Source organism: Suillus subalutaceus (genome assembly GCF_016647625.1).
Source record: "Suillus subalutaceus strain FC151 chromosome Unknown DFJ58scaffold_174, whole genome shotgun sequence".
NCBI classification, from domain to species: Eukaryota; Fungi; Basidiomycota; class Agaricomycetes; order Boletales; family Suillaceae; genus Suillus; species Suillus subalutaceus.
The window spans coordinates 6,050-29,601 of NW_024540423.1; the positions used below are offsets into that span (position 1 = coordinate 6,050).

At 47.3% G+C, this 23,552-nt stretch overlaps 6 protein-coding genes across 6 annotated transcripts; 5 read left to right on the top strand and 1 right to left on the bottom strand.

Annotated features, from left to right (window-relative positions):
* Window positions 1-8,823: 8,823 nt before the first annotated feature.
* Window positions 8,824-9,397, bottom strand: DFJ58DRAFT_146137 (uncharacterized protein). The gene is made up of 2 exons (XM_041378876.1): window positions 9,380-9,397; window positions 8,824-9,326 (listed from the first exon to the last, which is right to left on the bottom strand). The coding sequence occupies exon 2, from the start codon at window positions 9,177-9,179 to the stop codon at window positions 8,871-8,873; it is 309 nt and encodes a 102-aa protein (XP_041237598.1). The 5' UTR covers window positions 9,180-9,326; window positions 9,380-9,397; the 3' UTR covers window positions 8,824-8,870.
* Window positions 9,398-10,501: 1,104 nt separating this feature from the next.
* Window positions 10,502-11,425, top strand: DFJ58DRAFT_917366 (uncharacterized protein; the record flags this gene model as incomplete). Its single annotated transcript, XM_041395525.1, has 2 exons — window positions 10,502-10,904; window positions 10,965-11,425. The coding sequence occupies 2 exons, from the start codon at window positions 10,502-10,504 to the stop codon at window positions 11,423-11,425; spliced, it is 864 nt and encodes a 287-aa protein (XP_041237599.1).
* A 3,169-nt stretch (window positions 11,426-14,594) lies between these two features.
* On the top strand, window positions 14,595-16,883 carry DFJ58DRAFT_862937 (glycoside hydrolase family 18 protein; the record flags this gene model as incomplete). The annotated part of the gene is made up of 16 exons (XM_041394088.1): window positions 14,595-14,950; window positions 15,000-15,007; window positions 15,067-15,148; window positions 15,202-15,285; window positions 15,333-15,577; window positions 15,629-15,718; window positions 15,767-15,783; window positions 15,840-15,920; window positions 15,968-16,008; window positions 16,061-16,080; window positions 16,134-16,321; window positions 16,375-16,419; window positions 16,499-16,587; window positions 16,640-16,668; window positions 16,729-16,778; window positions 16,843-16,883. Exons 1-16 carry the CDS (start codon window positions 14,861-14,863, stop codon window positions 16,881-16,883), a joined length of 1,200 nt encoding a protein of 399 aa, XP_041237600.1. The 5' UTR covers window positions 14,595-14,860.
* A 981-nt stretch (window positions 16,884-17,864) lies between these two features.
* Window positions 17,865-18,981, top strand: DFJ58DRAFT_815730 (uncharacterized protein; the record flags this gene model as incomplete). The annotated part of the gene is given in 5 exon segments (XM_041391718.1): window positions 17,865-17,889; window positions 17,945-17,984; window positions 18,017-18,272; window positions 18,292-18,383; window positions 18,602-18,981. 5 exon segments carry the CDS (start codon window positions 17,865-17,867, stop codon window positions 18,948-18,950), a joined length of 762 nt encoding a protein of 253 aa, XP_041237601.1. The 3' UTR covers window positions 18,951-18,981.
* A 124-nt stretch (window positions 18,982-19,105) lies between these two features.
* DFJ58DRAFT_146183 (uncharacterized protein) lies at window positions 19,106-20,036 on the top strand. The gene has a single exon (XM_041378877.1). The coding sequence runs from the start codon at window positions 19,391-19,393 to the stop codon at window positions 19,886-19,888; it is 498 nt and encodes a 165-aa protein (XP_041237602.1). The 5' UTR covers window positions 19,106-19,390; the 3' UTR covers window positions 19,889-20,036.
* Window positions 20,037-21,373: 1,337 nt separating this feature from the next.
* On the top strand, window positions 21,374-23,363 carry DFJ58DRAFT_146198 (uncharacterized protein). Its single transcript, XM_041378878.1, has 13 exons — window positions 21,374-21,586; window positions 21,644-21,676; window positions 21,729-21,748; window positions 21,800-21,814; window positions 21,871-21,909; window positions 21,963-21,991; window positions 22,050-22,063; window positions 22,119-22,154; window positions 22,326-22,385; window positions 22,438-22,572; window positions 22,631-22,862; window positions 22,920-22,974; window positions 23,030-23,363. The coding sequence occupies exons 1-13, from the start codon at window positions 21,514-21,516 to the stop codon at window positions 23,240-23,242; spliced, it is 954 nt and encodes a 317-aa protein (XP_041237603.1). The 5' UTR covers window positions 21,374-21,513; the 3' UTR covers window positions 23,243-23,363.
* Window positions 23,364-23,552: the final 189 nt, after the last annotated feature.

Below are 23,552 nucleotides of genomic sequence, written 5' to 3' on the forward strand. Positions count from 1 at the left end.
GCCAGCTATATCCAAGAACGATAAAACAAGATGAATCCAAAGGGGTAATGTAGAACATGTATCGGAGGTGACTACACTGGACGGAAAACGGACGGACAAATCTATAGCTTCGGAAATAGTATTATTACAAGTACCATCAAACAAGCGGAGCGGAATCGGAGGTATCGGATATGTAGGGATGTTATGTTTTTCGGATGAACACAGTATCTATGAAACAATGAGAGAACCACAATCTACAAGAGCTGGAAAATTCAGGATATGGATGGAAGTACGGAAGTGAAACATATGGACAGAGGGAAGTCGGATCCGAGAGCGCGACAGCGTTGAGTCTTAACTCCTTTGTGCAGGCAGAGTCAACGCGACCCTCTTCCTGCACGGAGCTAGGAGGTCGCGGACTATTTTTTTGTCTCAGTAGAGACATCCGGTTTGAATTCCAGGAGTGACTACTGCAGCGCGGCCTTTGGCAGCACGCGAAGTAGACTTGGTGCATTCCCGAGCTGTATGGCCGGGTCCCGCCACAGAATAGGCAGAGTTTCTTGTCCATCCTTCTCTGCCGCTCTTCGAACATTAAACTTTCCGTCCTTACCCCAGCTTGGAAGTAAGATCCGGAACCTTAGGAGCGGACGAGTTCGAGGACGCGGATGGCTTTGTAGACTTTGATCATTGGAGTTTTCCGGATTGTGATTTCTGGATCCGGACGTATTGGGGTTCGTCCGGTCCAGAAGCGGATTGCTTAGGGGTAGTGGATGAAGTGGGTTTAGCTTCTCGAGAGATCTCTCCCTTCTGTTCCCAGTATCGGGCGTCAATAGTCTGAGCGAGGACTTTGTATTCGGAAAGAGTAGAGGGTTTACCCATGCGACTGATTTCATCCTTGATACGGGCCGGGAGTCCGTTGTAGAATTGGCATCGTAAGGCTCCGTCGCCCCAGCCACGAACCTGTGAAGCAAGACGCTGGAAATCCACAACGTACTTGTTGATGCGCTGTCCCGTTGCGCATGTGGAGCTGTTCGAGCTGCATTTCTGCATCACCGGATGGGTCATGAGGCCCGAAGTTGGCTTGGAGTTCAAGCATGAATGCGGAATAGTCATCCATCCAATCCGGATGATCGTCCGAATCATCGGACAGGAGATCCGGTTCAAACCATTCAAGGGCCATACCCTTAAGGTAGGATTGGGCGAAGTTGACTTTAGCCCTTCCGGTACGGAAAGCCTTAGGCTTGCTCTGGAAGTTAAGCTCACACTGGACAAAGAACGCATGGAGCTTCCGTGGTTCGGATCCGTCAAAGGTATCCGGTTCTCGGACCTTGACTCTAGAATCTTCGGATGGGGGCGCGCGACGATTATTGCGAGCAAGGTTATCGATGGCTTCTGAGAGTCAAAGCATAACGCGGTCTTGTGGGTTTAGGCCATCGTTTTCATCGTCCTCAACATTCGGATCATCATCTGGGTCACCACCGTTATCATCGGGTGGATTACAGGGAAATCATCATCACCATCATCGGGATCTTCATCGTCCGGAGGTCCTACGGCAGGAGTGCGCGTTGGGGTTTCCGGGTGTCGACGATTAAGGAGTTCGGATATGGTTTGAGTGGTTCCGTGGGTGCTAACACGGCGCTGATAGAAACTGGTGAAGGTGTTGACTATAGGTGTCAGATCACGACGGAGGGAGGTTAGTCTGACCGCGTGCAGAGTTGTTTGTGTCTTGGTAGGAGGCATGATAGATGTTAAGTAACTCGGAAAGGTATGAGTTCGAATATACTGTTAAGACCCTACTCAAGTAGTATCGGATCCGAAGGGCTTCGGCCTCAGCTCGTGCGCTGTGCCCCTTTCCCGAGTCTTGCCCTTATTTCAGAGAGCTAAAGTATCGCGTCTAGTGAGACAGATAAGTATTGTAACGGATGAGTCTTGTATCGCAACGGATAAGTATTGCAACGGATCCGTTAAGACTTCCGGATATTGAACATTGAAGGATCTTCAACTCAGCTGAGGGTGCAGCTGATATAATTGTTGAAGGGAGGAAAATATGAGTGCGATATGTTCATCCCTTAGGGGAAGCGGAGAAAGCAAATATCCACTGGTCAACTCTAGGGGGAATGCGCAAAGCGCATGATAAGGCGAAAGCGCGGGAACAAAGGCGCTATAGGCGCGCGAAGCGCGGGAAAGTCGCGCGTCGAAAAGCGGAACTGGGTGAAAGCGGTATGCGAGCGATAGTGAGATGTTAAGACGTGTACTGAGATGCTGATAAGACAACTGATGCGGATATGGCCACTAGAGCTAACTGCTACTAGGGCTTGCGATGATTTATTCAAAACATAATAAAAACTCGGAGATGGTGACTGTCTATGATGGATGGTGGTCCGTGGTAATGTGTGTTGTGTAAAGTAAAAAAAATGTGTAATGAAAATGTGTACCAAGTGAAAATAAACATGGTACAATGTTGAAATAAATGATAAATGGAGAAATGCATACCTGGGAACTTGGTTGGACATGGGAAAACACAGTGGGAAGTCAGGCGCCCTATAGCGCTTAGGCGCGGGAAAATTCGCCTAAAGTGCGCGCAAGTCGCGCAAGTGTCGCCTATGTCGCGGAAGTGTTGCCTAAGTCGCGCGCGTCGCGCGAATGTCGCCTTTATCGCGCAAGTGTCGTGTTACATGCATGATACTGTAGACTCAACCTATGTTGCAATATGTGCCATTGTGAGGCTACCCAGGATCGAGTCTCTACAACATATAGAGTAACGGCTAATCCGGATTGGATCCAGACTAGAAACTAACGGGTGAGGACTGTCCGAAGACAGAGGCGGATATGTAGACTATAGGAATCTATCCTAAGTCTCGGAGTAGACAAGAGTAGCGTACTCAAGTCTGGACGGATAACGGAGGGACTTAGAGTCCAGACGGAATGAGTGCAATCTAAGATGATATTCGAACTGATCTACTACAGCACATATACAAAGGTTTATATACTACGGATAGCTAACGGAGTGATCAATAAGCAAAGGTGCGAGGCTATGTACGAAAGTATAAGCAAAGTCTAAGTGGAGCGTATTGGTAAGTCGGATGGATCACGAATCATGAACCGGGAATGAAGTACAAGTAAAAGCGGATTCGTAAGTGTAGCGGATCAGTAAGCAAAGCGGAAGTAAAAGATAACTGGTATACCAGTGTACAGGAATACCGAAAGGAGATGAACGATAGTTAGAGTTATATGAACAGGAAATGAAATAAGAATCAAAGTGGATCTGTGGACCAGACGACGGATATGTTCATCGGATCTGGATCGGATCTGAGATCCGGATCATCGGATCTGTAACCGGATATATGGTATATGACACGAAGGTTAAAACGTTAACATTTGGAAGTGTCCCAGGCCAGTACTAGTAGCAACGAGCAGGAGTAACAAAGGTTGAGAAGTCGATGAAAATCAATGGTCGAGATGAGTGAAAAAGCAAAATCAAAATCAAATAAGAAAGCTGAAGTGTAAAAAGAGTACTTGCAATTGAAATAAGGGGAGAGGCCCTGTAAGGCTCATACTGAGTAAGAAGGGGACTGGATCCAAATGGGAATGTCAGCAAGCGTATAGGGCAGGTGTAGAGTCAACTGAAATGCGTAGCGTTCAGATAGTGGAACTTTCTGAGGGGAGTTCTGTCTGGTTGGAGCAAGAATTCCGTGTGTAAGATTCTGCTAAGGTATGAGTGTACATAGGCGGTATATATACAGTCTGAATACTTGTTGAGCCAGTGTGAAAAACACAACCTGACTAGGCACTTGTTAAGGTACTCAGCCAGTATATGTCTAATGCTCTGCCTATGCTGCTATACTTGCAACAAGATGCAAGAACGTTTGACCCGAGGGAAAAGCTACTAAGAACAACTCAAGATCAAAAGACCCGAAAGAGCGCTAAAGCGCGGGAATAGCGCATCGCAAGATAGAGCGCTAATGCGTGGGAAAGAGCGGAAGTCAAGAAAGCGGACACTGAGTCAAAGGAGGGTGCTGGATAGCGAGTGAGATCAAGGGTATTGATTGCAAGGGTAAGGAAAGTCAATAGGGGCCATAGAGCGCAACTAAAGGGTGACTACTTCTAAGTAAAACCTAAGGGAAAGGAAATACAGTTGAAGGGAAGTAATGTCAAAGTAGTCACCATAGGCTTCTTATACTAGTAAACTATACCATCTCGGACTCGGAAGGGATAGGATATACATGTAATAAGACTGTAGCACTTTTTACAAACTCGAGGCAAGGCAAATTACATACCAATGAGGTAGGATGGACCATGGATGGATTCCGACATTTCGGGTGATTCCTAGAGCACGAGAACAGCGCGCTGGACTAGCGCTAGGCGCAGGAACAAGCACTAGATAGAGTGGACATGCACTAATGCTCCTATAGACACATTGCTGGTAGTTCCAACAGCGCTATAAGCGCGGGAATAGCGCAGGATAAGTCGTGGGAACATGAATAGCGCTGTGGGAATGTGCGCGCATAGTGGCGGGAATGTGCGGAATAGCGTCGGACAAGGATTATAGCTGAGACAATTGAAGACCGTGTATAGGGGAATAGTGAATGATATGAGGTCTAGCTTTGGTCCACCTATTGAAGGCTTATGCAGGTATACATGCCTAGCGCCAATATAATTGTCACACCGGACGCAGCGTGAAAATACTCGATCTCGAAATGAAAATACTCTGAGTCAAAGTGAAAATACTCAAGAAATGAACAGATGGTGTGATCAGAAAGTAAGGAAGGTACTGAACATTAAGTTGAAAGGAGAATGTATGCGATGAGTGTCACTCATCGCATCAGTGACTCATGTGGACGACTCCGAATGTATGGTTCGAGCGTCTTACTTTGAAGTGTGGTCGGGGCCTTAAGGACTTATAGTCCTTACAGGCCCGGGCGAACATGAAGGGAGGAGCTAACTTAAAGCGAGTGAGAAGATGTGAAAATTCCCATTTCGGGAGAACTTTGCTTACAATTATGACCATCGTGTGTGATGTTAGCGTTGTCCAAGGCGAGCTCAACGTCAAGAGCGTCCTCGTCCTCTTGAGAAAATGCTGCATGTCCAAGGATGACCTGTCTACGAATTCCTTTCGTCATTGTACTGCAGTGTCCGTGAGCTCATCCGTTGGGCTAAGGACAATACGACTTTACGACGGGTGTGGTATAAACAAATTCAATCGAGCATCAATGGAACACCACTTGCGAATTCAAAGTATGACCGAGGAGAAATGATAGCATCGGACACAGCACCTGGTATGGTTACCATGCAAAAAATTACAGACAGGACATTTATTTTCTACAGAACTCTCTCCCACGGGTACCACCTACAGTCTACAGAGACAGCTGTAAGTTTTGTCACGAGTCATTATTAACATGGCTCACCTTTTCCTCTTATGTGCAACTGGTGTGCCCATTGGGACCTACATCTCCACTGGTGACGGAACAGCAGTTTGCACAGCTGCAAGGTTTAACCTTCGAGATATAACCCGGTGGCGAACAGTAATACAAAAATGGTTTGTTCCCATTATAATCCTGGAGTTTTCCGCACGCCCAAGATCCTGCAAGCGCCCGTAAGTACGCAGTCACAGGTACGCTGAAGGTATTCACCAGGCACGTAGCATGGACCGCCAGCAGCCACCAGTACTGCGGCAGACATAATCATAGTTGTGAGTGAGATGAACTTCATTGCTGCACTTTCAAGTTAGGATAGGGCTGGATGGTGTTATTTGTTATTGAACTGAAAGTTATCACTTCGCTTTTATACACAGGCATTGAAGGGGGGGTCAGCCCTAAAACTATTGTAGGGACAGAACTACTTGCCAAGGCTAAGTTCTTCTGGTGACAACTGGCAGAACTGGCAGAAACCCTGGAGTTCTACCAGATTCTGGCGCCGCGTTCCCTTCGGATGAGTTCTGCCATGGGCTAAGCACAACCAGTTTTGCCAGACCGGTTCAACCGCCCTCACTCTCTTGGAAAAACTCCCGAGTTCTGCCAACAACACTATGGGCCAAAACATTGGAGTGGGCTATGCCCGAAGACTCTGCTATCGAAGGACAATGAAGACCTGAAGACTGCTACTGCATCCGGAGGCTCTAGCAACTCTCTCCTTGGCTAACCCCAGCTCAAACACCGCCAAACTCTCCTCCACTCTCACCCTCTGCCTAGGGGTCCCCTACTCCATGTGCCCCCCTTTGAAAACAGCGACGTCCTCGTCGCTAACACCTCTGCTTGTTTTTATTCTTCATCTTCCTCCTCGTCTTCATCTTCATCTTCTTCCTCGCTCTCCTCTTCTTCTTCTGTTGTTTCTGCATCTTCTTCGTCTTTTTCTTCATCTACGTGCTGGTCTTGGCCGTTTTCATTGCTGTTTGTTTTCTCGATTGCGTCTCTATCTTCTTCGTTCTATAGCTCTGACTCTCTTCTTTTCTGTTCCTCAGCTAGCTTTGGTGCCTTCTCTTGGGTGGAACACCCTTAATCTTCGCGCATGGAATTCGCCTGGTAATGGCTCGCCGTTAATTGTTTCCAGGTGGTATGAGTTCCGTATTCGTTCGATTATGCGGTGTGGGGGGGGACCATTTCGGTATCACTTTGCGTCTTGCTTCGAGTGTGTTGTGCTGGTTGCTGTAAAAGAATTGAATGAGCTGTCCTGCTGAGAATATGACTTCCCTTGGTGAGCGGGCTAGTACTCTCTTATCAAATGCAGCTTTCCTCTTTACAGCATGCTGGACTGTAGCTTCATAACCGTCGAGGTGTTGTTGTGCAACATATGCCATATGAATGTTGGCGTCTGACAGATGTAACGCTGAAGTGCAGTTAGCTAGGTCGGTTCGCGGGGTGTTGATTACTTGGCCTAGTAATAGCTCCTTCGGTGAAAACTTCAATGCTGGTAATATGCGGTGGTTCAATGCTACTACCGCTTCTTCTAGGTGATCTGGCCATGTTTTTGGTAACTTGCCTTATGTACCTGTTAACTTCGCGATCTGAAGTGTCCCGGTGTTCTGGTTCTTCTTCATCTTGGTTGAGTTGCCTTTCGTCGATCTCTGGTGTGTGTCACGAATTCCAAATACAAACCATTATTCTTTCTTGAACACTCGTAAATCACCTGTTAAGCGCCCATCACAAGCGCCTGTCGTTAGCGCTCAGTCAGCGTCTGTACCGATAACCTTTGCAAACCCTAACCCGAACCCATCCTTTACATATCCGAACTTCTCTATTCCATTAGCGCCCACTACCTTTATCTCCGACATTCCTGATTTCGACTTCCTTACTCAAGCGATCAAGTCACGCGACTCTAGAACCTTCGAGAACCCTTGTACAGCCGTCACACGTTTCATGACATCATAGGTGTAGTTATATTTAGATCATCGTATGATTCTCTTTTCTATTTAATGATTGGCTAGTTAGTTCAGACTCAGATTCATTCTCCGTTTCAATATATGTATATAGGTAGCTCGTTGTAGTCAGTAGTTCTTTAGTTCAAACCTCTTTTGTATTAGCTTACTGCTAGCAATCCTAAGACATCCCTGCTCATATTCTCTTTTCTGTTGCGATAACCTTTGTTTGAGTCCTAGTCTCTGCCCCTGCGTTAATTCATTAAAAGGGTTGTGACAGTGTGTCGAGTGGAGACGAGGCCAACAAAGTAAATGCGCTGCTAGAATTATCGGTGTCCTGGAGGGCTTTGGGTATGAACTGCCCCTTGGGTCCTCTAGGTGGTAATTCCTTTCTTTTAGGCAGTTGGCTAAGGGGGTTGGCTCGTCATTAGTGTATTTTTCCAGTCCAAAATTAAAAATGCTATGCTTTTCAGCGTGCTCTCTTCGTGTTTCTTGACCCATTTGAACTTGATTGTTCAGATCGTCTGCTCGTGTATTCCACAAGGCGTCTTCTTTCTGCATCTGGACTCTAAACTTTGGGCTTTGAACCCTAAACTCTGGACTCTAACTCTGGACTCTGGACTCTGGACTCTGGGCTCGAAGGGGATGACCAATGCGAAGCTTTGGTCGAGGCGAACTCGCTCTGTTCACCAGTTGGAGTGGGGTATGCCCGAAGACTCTGCTATCGAAGGACAACGAAGACCTGAAGACTGCTACTGCCTCCGGAGGCTCTAGCGACTCTCTCCTCGGCTAACCCCGGCTCAAACACCGCCAAACTCTCCTCCGCTCTCACCCTCTGCCTAGGGGTCCCCTACTCCAACATGCATTTGCTATGCGTCCGACGGAGTGTCATAAACATTTCGCATTTCGGTCACGAGACTTATTGTGTACGCACGCTTGTACTTAGTCAAAGCTTGCTGATTCCTCCTTTTCTTTCTAACGTCGTGCTGGCGTTTTCTCTCAGGTATTATTTAGTATTAGTTATGTATTAGTGCTCACCAATGGTCTTTTCTCTGGGCATTCAGGTCAATATTGGTTGTGTTTGAGTCGCGCCTCGATTCTGAGACGTTTGACACGGAGTAATACAATGCTTCATTGCAACGCAATATCTCTAGACGTGGCTTCATGAGAACTCGCTGGTATCAAGTTCGCGTCGAAATTTCGTAGAGACGATCCGCTTTCCCGACAATCTCCAAATGAGTAAGTTCTATTCAAGTTGCAGTTCTTCCTTGCCGCCGAGTTACTGGCTGTATCTTAGTTGACGCCACGAGTGTCTCGCCGTGGCTATCTCTTATCTTAATGGTAGCTTTTGTGGATCTATGACTTCATGAACTTGCACCTGGACCTACGCACACTCTCGAGCAGACCTACCACGAAAACCCTTTTTGGTGGAATCGTAAATGGTCCGTTTCACTTTCACTGAATCGTGTAGTTGGAGTCTGATTGGGCTGTCCTATTCTATCCCCAATTCTCCTCTTCCTTCAGCGCATCGTCCTTGATGACGTTACTTCTGCTTGAGAGGCAACACCCTCGTGGACAGATATCCTATAGCGGCATCTTCAATGACCTCACAAACGGGTTTATGATCTTCACTTCGGCCACAAATCGCTGATGGTGGTGTATCTAGCACGGACGCCCTCATACGGTACCTGGTAACCAAGTGACGGGTAGCTGCTAGTTTATTTTCTACAGAACTCTCTCCCACTAAAGTGGGTCTTGAGGATGTATACCCTACAGAGACAGCTGTAACTATTGACACGGCAAGCAAGAAGTGAGCCCACGTTTTCCTCTTATGAGCATCTCGTGTACCCATTGGGAGCTACACCTCCATTGAAGACTTCACAGCACACCGGACAATTGCACTTTTTAATTTCTGGCTCGATAACACCAGATTTTGAACATTGAAACAAAAATGCATTTCCCCCATTATAATCCGCGGCATTTCCGCACTCATACTGTCCTGCAAGCGCCCGTAAGTACGCAGTCTGATATCAAAATACAAGTATGCTTTACCAGGATGGGCGCACGCACCACCGGCAGGAGATGACGACCCTTTCGCTGTAGCGATGTCCGCGAGTACTGCGGCAGACATAATCATAGTGGTGAGTGGGGTGAACTTCATTGTTGCGCTTCAGGATAGGGCTGGATGATTTTCTTTGTTACTGAACTGAAAGTTATCTCTTCGCTTTTATGTACAGGCAGTAAAGGAGGGTCGGCCCAAAAATAGTGCATGTAGAAGGCAGAACTACTTGCCCAAGGGTCAGTTCTTCTGGTCATAACCGGCAGAACTCTAGGCTGTGTAGGCTGTATGAAATTATATCTCTGGTACCCCCGAAGTTCTGCCAGGTTCTGCCGCCACCCTCCCTTCGCGTGAGTTCGGCTGTGGGCCAAGCACAACCAGTTTTGCCAGACCGGTGGAGTGGGGTACCCCTCCAGCTGGGAGTGGTGCAGACGGGTGTTTGCCACCCTTTTTGCGCAGCTTTAGTAGTCAGTAGGAGTAGAGCTTTTGGGCATTGTCGCAGGTAGCATCTATGATCAGGTTGAGGCCACACGAACTTCCGTCTGCCGTAGGCAGGCTCATTGTCGGCCGCGCCAGTCCACCGGTTCAATCGCCCTCACTCTCTTGGCAAAACTCCCGACTTCTGCCAACAACACCACGATCCAAAACATGCATCCGCTATGCGTCCGACGGAGAAATATAATGTTCCATAGCAACTCGATATCTCTAGACGTGGCTCCATGAGAACTCGCTGGTGTCAAGTTTGCGTCGAAATTTCATAGACGATCCGCTATCCCGAAGATCTCCAAACGAGTAAGTTCTGCTGCAGTTCTTCCTTGCCATCTGAGTCACTGGCCATCTCTTTGTTGACGCCACGAGCGTCTCGCCGTGCCTATCTCCACGCTCTCCTGCTCAAAACGAGTACTTACATCAGGAATCGCCCATTCAGGATCGTGGCATTCTTAAATGGTCGAACCGACGTCGATGTGGACTGGAAATCCTACAGTGATGATACATCGTGATACCACCAGATCAACCTGCAACTGGTGAAGTTGTGTCGAAGTGTCCTAGCTTTGTGCTTGAAGGTCTGCTCTTGACTAGGTCTTACCTCGAAGTTAGATTTGGACAGCGTCAGGATGCTCGAACTTGCAGCCCGAGATCGCTCACTCGCGAATGGGCGAAATGGGCTGGAGGCCGCACGAGCTACGGTTTGTTGCATCCTGGCAGATATTCTGAAAAGTTTCATGTATGATCTTGCCAGCGTGAAAGAAACATTGACCAGTACTGCTGGATACAAGTACTTTATTCTTGAAAGTTTGGTTGGCAAATTGACTCCAGGTGAAAATACAGGCCGCCGAGAGAGCATCGAGGGCTGGATGGGCAACCGCGACAGACACTTCAAATTCCATCGACTCCTATCATATCTAACAAAACTAACTCCGACCTCAGCTGCACAACTCCGAACATCCGCCCCGTTAACTCGAACAAATGCCGCAACAATCATCCCAAAGCCTCGATGGAGTAATGTCTGGCATGCAGGTGCGTCCAGGTGTTGTGTGTTCATATCCCTCTCAATTGCTCTTGCTCAGCTTGATGAAGCCAAGCAAGACCAACAGCGGGATTCTGGACTTACCAAACGGTTTAAACGAAAACGTATCAATATAACCCTTCCACCCCCACAACGCAACCGTCAGATGTATGGCTACTACGTATCTGAGAAGTGGCTTTATGACACGGCTCGTTCCTTCCTCGCCGAGCTACATCCCGACTTTTCCGAAACCATGGCCAGGACCAATGCCCATGCAGACCCTAGCTACAGCTTCCAAAAAACTTTCCACATCCATTCGCTATCGACCTCTCTAGCAATTCTACCTCCCGGACAGATAGTTCCTGTGGAATGCATGGAAGACGATGCTGTCTGCGTGTTGTACATCTTCAGCGACCAGCCGGATAGTTATCATCAGCGTCCTACTCAGAAACAGGTTGATGAACTCACCAAGTTCATGGGCAGAGAGCCGCAGTGGTGGGTAGACGTTATGCCACCAAAGTTCTACAGATGAATATTTTATTGAACTCGTGGAGGTATCATGGCGAGGCTGGAGGGGTCAAGCTCGATGTAGCATGGATCGTCTAAGTATGCAATGTACGTGTGAGTACTGGTTTTGTCGCATAAACAACAGAATGCCGGCCCTTGAATGACTCTGTCAGAGTACCGTCAATGGAGCCAAATACTCTACTGTCACAGGAATTTGTTGTCGCATCCATGCGGACTCATTGCCTGAAGGCTGCAACTTGCCGCGATAGGGGGTAAGAGGCGCAGTTATCGCGGCTATACGACATGGGATCTGTTTTGAGACGCCAAGGTTGAGGATATGACAGTCTTCGTTGGTTGGAGACGCTGCAGGTAGCTGCGTGAGAGGATAGCGAAGGTGCGGAAGGGTGCATGAGGTACTCCGGTTGTGAAGAGCAACATGAGAACCAAAGCGAAACACTCAGACAAGCCCACCTCATTTGTGGGAATCTACGCCTCGATGTCATTGTAGCATTCAGCACGGACGACAGGTCTTTGTGCCACCCGAGGTCCTTAAGCAAAGTTTGAACTTGCTGACCGAGCCGTATAGCTGGTTGCAGGCGGCTGTCATTTTTTTGAGTCATCAGTCTCTGAATAAACAGTCAGCCTACTTTAAGATGTACGGTTCACTCGAAAATACTAACTTGCTTATATTAGTCGCGGCACCTGCGAAATCACAGCCAAAGTTAGATTGAGCCATCACCATCATCACCAGACTGGTTATCTATGAACCTGCAAAGTAGCTGGAGATATGACCTGCTTGATCGATTAAGGAACCCCATCTGGGATTATCGGAGACTAGGGTCATAGTAATCTAGGGTGAGGGAGCGACTAAATTTGGGGAACGTATCACGATAGCAATCTTGATGTCCACCATCACACGCTTTTAGTCTCCCTCTGTCAGCCGTAGGGATGATATCTGTTCTTTTGATCGAAGCAAGTATTTTTGGATGCCACAACGATTTCCTTGGACATAGTCACCGAACCATCCTCGTCCGATAATGCAATGAACAGATCATGGAGTATTTGATAATGAACCACCGGCATATCCTGAGCAATGACAAGATCCGCCGACAAACAACTTGCTTTGGAAGCTTCACTGACGAGAGATTCACTATCACCCACACTGTTACGACCTAAAAATATGAGAATCAACCGACCAAAAGAATCGAGAACGAACCATAATTTTCGTCAGCGTCCACTTGCACAACAACAGCCATACTTTAGGATGACTGATCAGAGTATTGTGACAAGAAGCGAACCAGTCACGACTCAAAACAACTGTGGCTGGCAAGGAGCGGCGACACGGCGAAGGTCGAACAGAAATTCGGTAGAGAACTGAATGTCACCATCGAGATATCAACTAACGCCACGAGTGCCCAAATTCACAAAGAGTGGCGAATCAGCAGAAGAGTCATCTTGTGCGACAGATATATTTAGGCCCTCGAGTAAATATAAACGACATGATGACGAAGGACTGTACAGTACTAGTGTGTTGCACATGACGGAAACCGTAGGATGATAAGACTCAGCGGGACTTTTGCATCCAAATACGGTCAAGCGCACGGATATGACATCACTTTGCCTAATTTAGATGCAAAAGTCCCAGTAAAGGCAGCGAGGCTGAGTTTTTCAAAAACTCGTACTGCAGTTTCATATGCAACACACCCCACCCTGTGACCCGGTCGTTCCAGTTGCAAGACACCATGGGAAGATGTATCATGTCACTATACATATCCTGGACCAGCATGCAAAACCACGGTTTTTTCGATTTGAACGGTCCACAAATATATATCCATGGCCAGCTACCTCAAGGTAGCCGCGGCGGGAATAGAATAATGAGTAAGTTGTTGTTTGGCGAGGCAAACAAGTACTTACTTGACTTAGGCCATCAACCTCAGGTCAGTGCCCGCCCAGCACCTTTCCAGATGTTGCCTTTCTGGTCGGCTTCTCTCTTCGTCCATGGACAATCGGCATCGTTCTTGATTGTACAGGCTGCGGTGCCGTCATTCCTCTTTCCATTGGTCGCAGCAACCTGAACTTAAACTCGGGCAAGCCGATGGCAAAGGTGTGTCCTCACTGTGTGGTTGATTGATGTCAGATTGACAATCTAAATATTCATCAAATGTATTACAACTACTGTATAAGTGGGATACATTCACATTTTGAGACATCCTGTGCTTTTAAAAGGCTCCCGACGTCCATGGGAGTAAGAGTAAGTCCTTGGTGCTGTTGCAGACAGTGAGCAGGCTTGATACACACAGCGACTTTCATATTCCCGATGGACCTGCCGTGCCCCAGACTTTGTCCCCAACCGGCCATTTCCGGGATGTCCTGCAGGCTCTCAGGCTCATCCGATGGGTGGGACAGTGGGACAGAGATAAGTCGATCTATCTGGTTGAGATCTTTAGCCATGACCAGGCTCCTTTCGCCGGGAATATTTGGAACAGACCCAAGTAGATCTAGGTGCTAAGAGCTTCACCCAGCTCATGCGCTGTGAATCACGCTTGGCCGGCACGACCATGCTGACCTTTACAGGTAGTACCTGGTAGTTTTTGGATTCGACCTCCCGATATACATCGACTCCATCAAGTACTCGGGAGTCGGCGCTCAGCCCAAGTGTGCAGTCCGAGAAGAATACTGATTTGGCGTTTCCGCAACACCTTTACATACTTCCATTATAGGTCCTATCAGAGCATTCGTCGGATCATTTGATACGTATCGGAAGTATTTTGTGGGCATACCATGTGCTTCAAATGTTCGACTTGTAGTGTTTGGGTTTGCTAATACAGAAATTACTAGGGTTGATATACCTGGCTCTGATGGCCAGTTGGCGGTCCTGATCTACTAAGTCACGACGTGACGAACAGGGCCTATGGATTCCCTAAGGTACGTCGCCATTGCCGCGTGTATTCTTGGGGGATCTCACTGGAGAAGGAATCTCTTATCTAAGCACCGTGGAGGCCCCTCCTCCAGTGCCATAGCCAAAGCAAAGGCGCATCAAGTGCTACATAGTATATTTTTGGATGTCACAGATGTAACGAAAATTTAGCAAGTGGCACCTATTGGACACTCACTTGGCTACAACATGGCTCCAGTTCATGATCTCGTTTGGTTGTATCACATGGACGGTTAACCAGAAGTCCATATCCATCCAATCGACATGCGACTCACTCCGTTTGAGCAAGACTCAACTGCCCCGAATGGTTCAGCTGAGTCGTTCATCGCTGATATGGCGGGTACAATCGTTGCAGTCAAACTACCATGAAGCGTGATCCTTTCCGTATCAGGTTCGTCGAGACTTCTATCTGCCATCCCATCCGCATTCCGTGCTGCATAAAGAGAAAGTGGTGCTGTGCAATAATGTATTGTCGGCCATTGACTCCCGTCCTGTCACTGTTTTACTGCAACAGGAATTATCGCGATGTTTTCCAAACCACGCCTGACATGTCTACTGTTTCTCCGTTTCGTTACCCGCACTATTGCAGTGTTCGACATGTCATCGAACCAGAATGTCAGTTAGCCCTCCTCTTTCTTGATGCGTGACTGACAACTTTGACTAGCTGGCTGTGTGAGTGAATCACGAACATAATACGCATATCTCCGTTTCCAACGACATATGGGTTGCAGGTACTGGGGTCAGAACTCGTATGGAGCTGTGAATCCAACCGATACTGCAAATTGGCAGCAGCCGATCTCTTACTATTGCAACGTTGGCCTATTCCCATATTATACTGGAAATTTTACCTAACGTCTTAATCGCAGGACACCGTGATCGACACCTTCCCGGTAGCCTTTCTAGACGAGTTCTACTCGACAGGCAATCTCCCGTCCATCAACCTTGGAAATGCAAGTTCTCATTTCTAATTGCCCGGACCTGTCTAAACTGGCTACAGACTTGCACTACGGCCGATGACCCTATTTTTCCAGGGACGAACCTCCTCAATTGCTCATTCCTTGCATCAAGTATCGAGTTTTGTCAAGCTGCAGGAAAAATCGTCACGATGTCGTTGGGAGGAGCAACAGGTTCTATCGGCTTTACAAATGATAGCGAAGCAACGGCATATGCCCAGACAATATGGGACCTTTTCCTGGGAGGTTCGAGCAGCATGCGTCCTTTCGGGTCCGCTGTTTTGGATGGGTAATAATGCATCAACCCCTTAAGAAACGTGCGATCTGACTCTAAATTTAGCATTGATATGGACATCGAAGGTGGCTCTCAGACTGGATTTGTATCTTTCTTGTCTGCCCTTCGTACCTTGATGGATGGTGGCAGGAAGCCGTAAGTCGTTCCACAGGCTTTTGATTTGCTTTCTAACAGTTTTTACAGGTACTACATCACTGCGGGTTCGGTTTCTGATGCCTCACACGACAACCGTTACTGATACTGTGAGATTTATCAGCGCCTCAATGTCCTTACCCCGATGCCTACATTGGTACTACTCTGGATCAGTTTGGATTTGACGCTGTATATGTCCAGTTTTGTGAGTGATATTTTCAGTTTGAGTCTCTGCGTCTCACACGCCTTTAGATAACAACTATTGCGAATTGACGAATTACAATGACTCGAATGTAAGTATCCCAAAGATCAATTGTTATCATTGGCTAACAATATGAACCGTAGGATTGGGACTTTAGCACATGGTATGTGATCTCGTTTGACTGGCCGAAGTTTTCTTGGCCTGACCAAAGCACAGGGACAACTGGGCGGAAACGGTATCCCCCAATCCGAATGTCAAAGTCTACATTGGTGCCCCAGCATCAACGAGTGCAGCCGGATCCGGATATGTCAGTCCATCGACGTTTACCCCAATCATCCAGCAAACAATGGCCCAATATTCGTCTTTCGGAGGCGTCATGCTGTGGGATGCGTCTCAGGCATACGGTAAAGCGGTTATATACTGCCTCTATACACTTGTGACTGAATTTGCTCTCCAGCGAATAGCAGATACGACATCTCTGTCAAGGATGCACTGTTAGGCGGTGCGTCTGCCCCTCCGCCGACGACCACGACTGTGCCAACTACCACGACCACGACTGCGCTGACTACTACCACAACCAGCACCAGCACAACGTCAAGTCCTTCTCCCACAACGACATCTGGGACTGGTTCCTGCACTGGTGTGGCGGCTATGGCAAACTGGTGTTGCTGTGAGTTCAATTACATATTGCGCAGTTCTGGGAGTCTAATCACTTTACTTAGTATGTTGGAGGCGACGAAGTTACTTATGGGTGCGTGTGCAAGTTGACTTGTGCTCATGGATTGGAACCTAACGTATCACGTTATAACAGCGGGGACCTCTGGACTGCAAATTGGTGGTCGGAGAATGATATCCCGGACGGTAAGTGAAATTTTTCTGATGTGACGCTGCTAGTTTTGCTGACACTATTCGGGATGATCTTTAGGCACTTCCGGTGACTGGACGAACGATGGCGCATGTGCATAACCATTCTGCCTCGGCACGTTTTTGTTAGAGGTTGTTGTTGTTGCTAGACTGCTTAACCCAGCCTAATATCTCCTATGTATAACAAATATTCATACTATGACCTGTCTTTGTACCATTGGTTTTAAATGTCGATGTAGTTCCCTGGTATTTCTTGCCCCTCTCGAGTAGCTTACGACAGATGAGCAGTAGGGCCAACTGACGTGGCAGAGCCCGCTACCTCGAAGTTTGCTTGCGGGAAGGTTGGTTTTCACGCTTGTCCTTGCCAGATACATAACAGTCCTATACCATAGCAGTGCTCACCCCGACACTTTCAGTTCTAATCGGGTAAGGTGGAGCTCTCGACTATTGACAACGAGATTAAGCTAGTCCATAAGCTCATATCAAGTTGTGGACAATTGTGGTGGACTAGGGCAAAGGCTGTGTGCAGAGAACTCCGTGATGTGTGTTGTCTAGTCCATGCCTTGGGACCCCCGGTCCAGTGGTATCAAGGCAGTTTCGTCTGACTCGAGCACGGTCTACGCAAGTATGACATCCAGACAGTATCTCCAGCGTTACGGTTTTCCTGCTGATGGTGAATGCCGAGGTTCGTCCTCACGCTAGAGTTGAGGGGAAATCAGCAGTTACTACGTCCGAATCTTTGACGCGAAGTAGTCGGATAATCTTAACCAGAAGCCAAAGAGCGTTAAGTCAGTTTCATTCCGAGACTTGCGGAGTACAGTAATGAGTCGATTGATCCGATTATGACATTGATTGATGAGTACCAAGTATTGACTGCAGGAAATCTTTGAAAGTGCCGAAAACGAGCTATTGACGAGGGTGCCGAAGTGACGTACGTTCAACGGCGCATACGAATTGTTGATCTGTCAGCGCTAGCTCTCTGACGCATTGATGGATCTTACAAATGTTTTTGATTGATATTCTTGGTGGACGATAGGATGGCATAAAAGCCACAGCCAAGGAAGGGGAACCATCATTTCATCAATGTCCTCTCCCAAAGTCTGGTTCAGTGAGTGTTTCCTCTACTCACTAGTAATTCGATTGATATTAAGCACCACGCACAGTAACGGGGGCGTCGTCGGGATTCGGAAGATTTATGACAGAGTACGCGCTCAATCAAGGCGACATCGTAGTAGCAACCCACAAGTCCTATCTGATCTTGCAGCCCGATACTCAGCAGACAAGCTCCTCGTGCTTAAAGTCGACGTCACGAAGCAAAAAGACATCGACGAAGCATTCGCACGCACGCGTTCGGCGTTCGGACGGCTAGACGTAGTATTTAACAATGCGGGATATGCACTTATCACGGAAATCGAAGGCACGCCCGATGATACAGCGCGCGAGATTTTCGAGACAAATTTTTGGGGTGCGACAAACGTCAGTCGTGCTGCGGTGAATTTTTTTTAGGGAGGTCAATGAAGCAGGCAAGGGGGGGACGATTCTTCAGGTCAGTTCGGTTGGTGGGTTTCATGCGCTCCCTGGGTTGAGTTATTATGCTGCGAGGTGAGTACATTTTGAATTTGGCGTTGGTTGAGACGATGCTAATGGGTTTTCAGCAAACATGGTAGAAATATTGATGTGTGGAAAGTGGGAAGTGCTGATGATTGATTTGATGTACATCGCTGGAGGGGTTCTCAGATGGTCTCGCCAAAGAGCTGCCACCTTCCTGGAACATAAATGCATGTTGTTTGCTTCACCAATAAATTTGTACTCACGACAAGAAAACAGATCTGCATCGTCGAACCCGGGGCATTCCACACAAACGGAATCAAAGGGGGACTGGTGTTACCGCAACACCCAGCATACGTCGACAAGTCCTTTGCGAGTTCCGTGGTGCGTCAGATGCTAGAGGGTGCGGTTTTCGAAGGAGACGCGGAAAAGTTCACGCGGACTGTGTATGAGGTCGTACAGGGAGGAAAGATACCGCAGCGGTTACCCATGGGTTTGGATGCGCTTGAGATGCTGAATCTTAAAATTGAGAATTTGAAGGCAACTGTGGATGAAACGAAAAGATGGTCAGTGGATTTGAAGAGAGCTGATGGGGGAGTCGGGATCCTCACACCTGTCTGAGTACTATGCCAGTAGCTTTGGTGTTTGAGTTCAATCATGTTGTGGCGAACGATGCCAATAGCAATTACTTAGCATTAATGGCTTCGATAAGTACAAAAACTTACACGGCAATATTTGTGATGCTCGATTGTGAATTTGTGATTACGTACTATGACCTTCTATTTTCCTCGCCAGTTCACTGATGGCCTGACGGTCAACTGGACACTGGTCCAGAACAAAGTGTAATTGAAGTTCTCTACCGCATCGGTTATGTCAGAAACATGCGTCGTCCGGACATTCATGTGCTCCCTCGATTCATGGTGCTGTTTTCATCAACAACACTTGGTTTGGCTTCCGATGTGTCTGGGCGGGAGCTATGGTCGACTACGTTGTGAAGATGCAATCATAGATGCTACTCCTTTGTTGCTCGTCGCTCACGATCCTAACTACAGCAACGTTGCATGCACCCTATTCCCTCGTCTCCCATCGGATATCCTGTTACGGTATCCCTTGCGTCTCCCGTGACTGCATCTCAGAGTACGCCTTCCATTTTCTCGAATACACCTTCCATGTCCTCGAGTACGCCTGCTGCACCTCTGCTTGCTACCCAGACATGTCCACGTACGCTTCGCCGTGCTGCACATAGGATCTCGCTCGGGAGTTCGAGGGCTGCGAGTCCTGTTTTATCTGGCATGGCGAGAGCGGAATGGTTGCGCTTGGGAGTGCGTTTCAGCTTACTTGATTCCATTTCCGATGGTCTGTGCGAGCAGTGCTCGCAGACATCTATCTTATCCTATCTTCGATGCTTCATTTTTGATTTCTTCGTCCCCTCTGACTTCATCTTTGTATATCTTGGATTCCGATGTACTTGTATGTCTTTACGATCGCTCCATCGGCTTTATCTGACGAGTTATTTTGATTTCTTTATTTCCCCCATTTGTTCTGTTTTTTCTGTTTGACGACTTTCTTTCTTCGTGTCTTTGTTTGTCGTTCGCAGGTTGCTTATTTTTCTATTCGTCCTGTTCGCCTCCACCGGGCACCCTACACTTTGACCTCCCTCCTATTTTTCTCTCTGACAGGTCTTTTTGGTTTTCCAATCGTCGAAGGTATGTCTCGCATGTCCTTCACCTTGTATATACTGACGATCCATATTTCATTCCGTATTTCTTAGGACGCCCACACGCTCGCTCGTTAGTTCGCCGTTACGCGTGATAATGCATGCATGCACACTCCTTTGTTCTCCTCTTTAAGTGACCACTGTCGCTCTCGCTCGTCCCATGAAACACGCGGTTCACACACCCTATTTTTCGGTTTCTTGATCTCATCAATGTCTGTCTTTGCGTCTCCTTGGGTCGAGTTTTTGTACGGATGGAGGAATTTTCTTATTCAATGAACAGCAGATTTCTCCCTCTCCCAACTGGCTATTCGCTCCTCAAGCTTGTCGACGACCTTGATCTATCTATTGTAAGAACCTGAGTGGCTCTCGCCGCGAGTTCGAAGGGGCGTGGAGACCGTAAGTGCGCTGTAAAACTAGGTTAGCATTAACGAAAGTTATGCGGAAAGGATCGAAACGAGTCTGAGATGATAAGCGATAGATATAGCGATGCTGTTCAAGTGACGAGTGCGAGACTGAGACTAGAAGACTGGTATGATTGCCTGAAGTAAGGAGTGTACATCGGCTACTTTCATACTGCAAAACGTTAAGGGTCGGGTATAGCTATGCCGAATCGATTATGTGACGACGGACGCTTAAGGGAGTGGCGTCGCACCTGACAGGCTGAAATGGAAGAGGGTACGAAACGATTGAGTGAATGACGATATAAACGGGTATGTCATTGACAGAATGACGAGAGTTGCATAGTGATTTTGACAGATTCGGACACGGCGAACTGAGAATAGGGTGATGATGATGAGGATTGAGAACTGAGAACTGAGTACTGAGGGTCGACAATAACGAGAGATAGGTGCTGACAGGAGTCGAGAGTGCGCTGATGGTGGCGTTCAACCTAAACTACTTTGTCAACTTTGTATTTAAGCGTGCACTGCCCGGGTGCCCATTCGTCATCGCTTTTGTTCCTATTGCCTCCGTTCCTGTCCACATCATTTTCTTTGTACAACTACGCCCTCCTCTTTTGTACAACCGCGCCTTTCCCCCCTTCTTTGTACAACTTCCCATTTTCTTTGCATGACTGCCCTCGTCGTTACACACGTCGATTGTGTTTTATGACAGGGAATTGGATACGACGTATGTATGTACTTTTGGTTTACTCCTAAGTAAAGCGGATTTAAAAAACTTTGCTGACCTGAATGTCTGTTACCAGGGCAACTTGGGCGCTGTTCAAACCTGTGTACCACATGGCGTCATTGATGGGGTAGGGTAGAAATACCTCGGAGATCGCTCTGAACAGTTCTCCGATTAATCTTTACGTTAAAGTTTCAATTTCAATACTTGCTCCGACTAGATATGCATCTTTCAAATCTCACTCTGGCAATTTAAGCGCTGGATGGCGATATATCAAGCACGAATGCGATCGCCATATGTCCACCAAGTTCTCCCGCTCCCTCACTCCCATTCTCTAATAGCATGACCGTGGTCTCGAACGATCCCGGTTGGTGGCCAATCATCGATGGGAATCTTATCTGCAGCTATTTTATAGGTTCGTGGAGAGCCAGCCGCATGATGATAGTGACTGACCTTCGCTGCCATCTCGCAGTTGCCGCCCTTGTCGGGGTAATGTATGATTGGGGTGAGCAAGACTAAGTACGAAACAGTCACTGAGATCCTTATGGTGTTTCCAGCGCTTGCGTTCGGACAAGAGGTAGGTCGATCCATTACTGGGGCAACCAACTCGCTTAGCGTTGTGTTATAGATTGAACTGATCTGGGTGAGCGGACTCCTACATCAAAGGAACGACATGAAAGTACAACTTGTTCACGGCAGAGGCAACGCTGGTCCTTTATGACCTTTCTCTATCTCACTGTATGTACCTTGTATTTACGCTTAGCAAGTCCAAGTTTTGCTGACTATCCTAGGTGCGCTATGTCGGAATTGCATATATTGTGTACGTTTGGAAGTTTAAGTCATTGATGTTGCGCTCATTACTCATCTCTCACAATCAGCATGAACGTGTTGAGTATGTCTCCTCGCATAGACTCTGTTTCTTCTTTCTTCTGACGGGCGGCATACAGTCACTGTACCAACTGTTTCGACGACGGATGCAGTGAGTGTTCCCCACTGATGCTTTCATTTCCCGCCAAAACAACTGAACTACTATGCAGGGGTGAGTGATATTCTCAAACGATTCGTTGATTCAACATAACGACTCCCACAGTTGTGAGTTTGTTTCGAGTCTGTGCTCTTCCGAAGCTGATAACTAATGTTGCTCGATTTGCCAGGCCTTATCGTAAACAACACACTCACTTGGATGGAACAGGTAGTGAATGTATTACTGGGCGGTGAGCTATACACCTCCGTGATATTTACTTGACTGAAACATGATCATGCAAGTCATCATGATCACTCGAATATATGCCATGTATCAGGGATCTAGAAAAGTGCTGATATGTCTAGTTGTCACTTTTGTGTCTATCAGAATCGCCGACACAGTGATGATGGCAATAATAACGATGCAGGCTTCAGGGGGTAAGCTTTAGTTATGTATGAAATGTTCAAGTGCGTCAGGCTCATCGATAAATGTCAGAGGAATACGTCCTCTTCGGGACCTATCAGTGCATGGTTACCTATATGGGAGATGTCCTACTTTTAGATTCCACGATTTGGGGACTTGGGATTCTATGGGAGGTTCTTGCACTGTATCTCGCAGTCCGGATTGCTGTGAAGCACTTCCGTGAACTGCGACAACACTCAACAGGAGGTATTATGGTGGACTGTTTCAAAGTGTTAATGCAAACTCACGTGAGTTACTTTGCGAGGTGAGCTCATAATCTGAATGTGGTTCTCTTTTTTTGCTAAAGTTCTGCACGTTCAAGCTTCCTTATAGTTCCTTGTTTTCAAATCAGTTACTTGTTTCTATCGTACTACGCGGTACGCCGATCTGTCATCGACCTCTTCATGCGGTCATGATTCATCATTTCTACAGGACATATCTTACATGGAATCTCAGGTGTTTGCGGGTTTCGTTCAACTGTTTGAATCCGTGCAGATATTCGTGCTGGGACCACGCCTCATCCTTGGCGTGCGAGAATATTACGCTGAGGTGCGAGTGGTGGCCGACGATGGCAATACAGCAACCGCTATGACTTCAATTGCTTTCCATGAGCGAGTCCATGTTGCAACTAGCATTACCGTATAGTACGGGAGATATTCGATATGATTTACAATCGGCGGGTAGTCTGGGGAGCAGTTTTTGATTTGATTTATTCCAAATTGTATCGTGGTACTTATTGTCATGATTAATTTGTCCGAAGAAGTCTTGTCCTTAAACATCTGCACCAAACGATGTTTCAATTGTGAGAACGGAATCTGGCGCCATTAACGACAAAGTTGAAGACGACGGTTTTCGCGATGAAGCAATTGTGCTTGAGTACGAATGTGATCCGAGTCGCAGTATTTGGTTAGAATGGTTGATGGGTCCCAGGCGTGTACTATGCTAAATTCTAATA

Excerpts from the sequence above, each read along its gene's own strand:
- DFJ58DRAFT_146137 (XM_041378876.1), bottom strand. The coding sequence starts at position 9,179 with ATGGGTACACGAGATGCTCATAAGAGGAAAACGTGGGCTCACTTCTTG.
- DFJ58DRAFT_146183 (XM_041378877.1), top strand. The coding sequence starts at position 19,391 with ATGCACCCTATTCCCTCGTCTCCCATCGGATATCCTGTTACGGTATCC.
- DFJ58DRAFT_146198 (XM_041378878.1), top strand. The coding sequence starts at position 21,514 with ATGACCGTGGTCTCGAACGATCCCGGTTGGTGGCCAATCATCGATGGG. Across the intron at positions 22,573-22,630 it reads AACGATGCAGGCTTCAGGGG|AGGAATACGTCCTCTTCGGG; the intron begins GTAAGCTTTAGT and ends GATAAATGTCAG. Across the intron at positions 22,975-23,029 it reads TGTTTCTATCGTACTACGCG|GACATATCTTACATGGAATC; the intron begins GTACGCCGATCT and ends TCATTTCTACAG.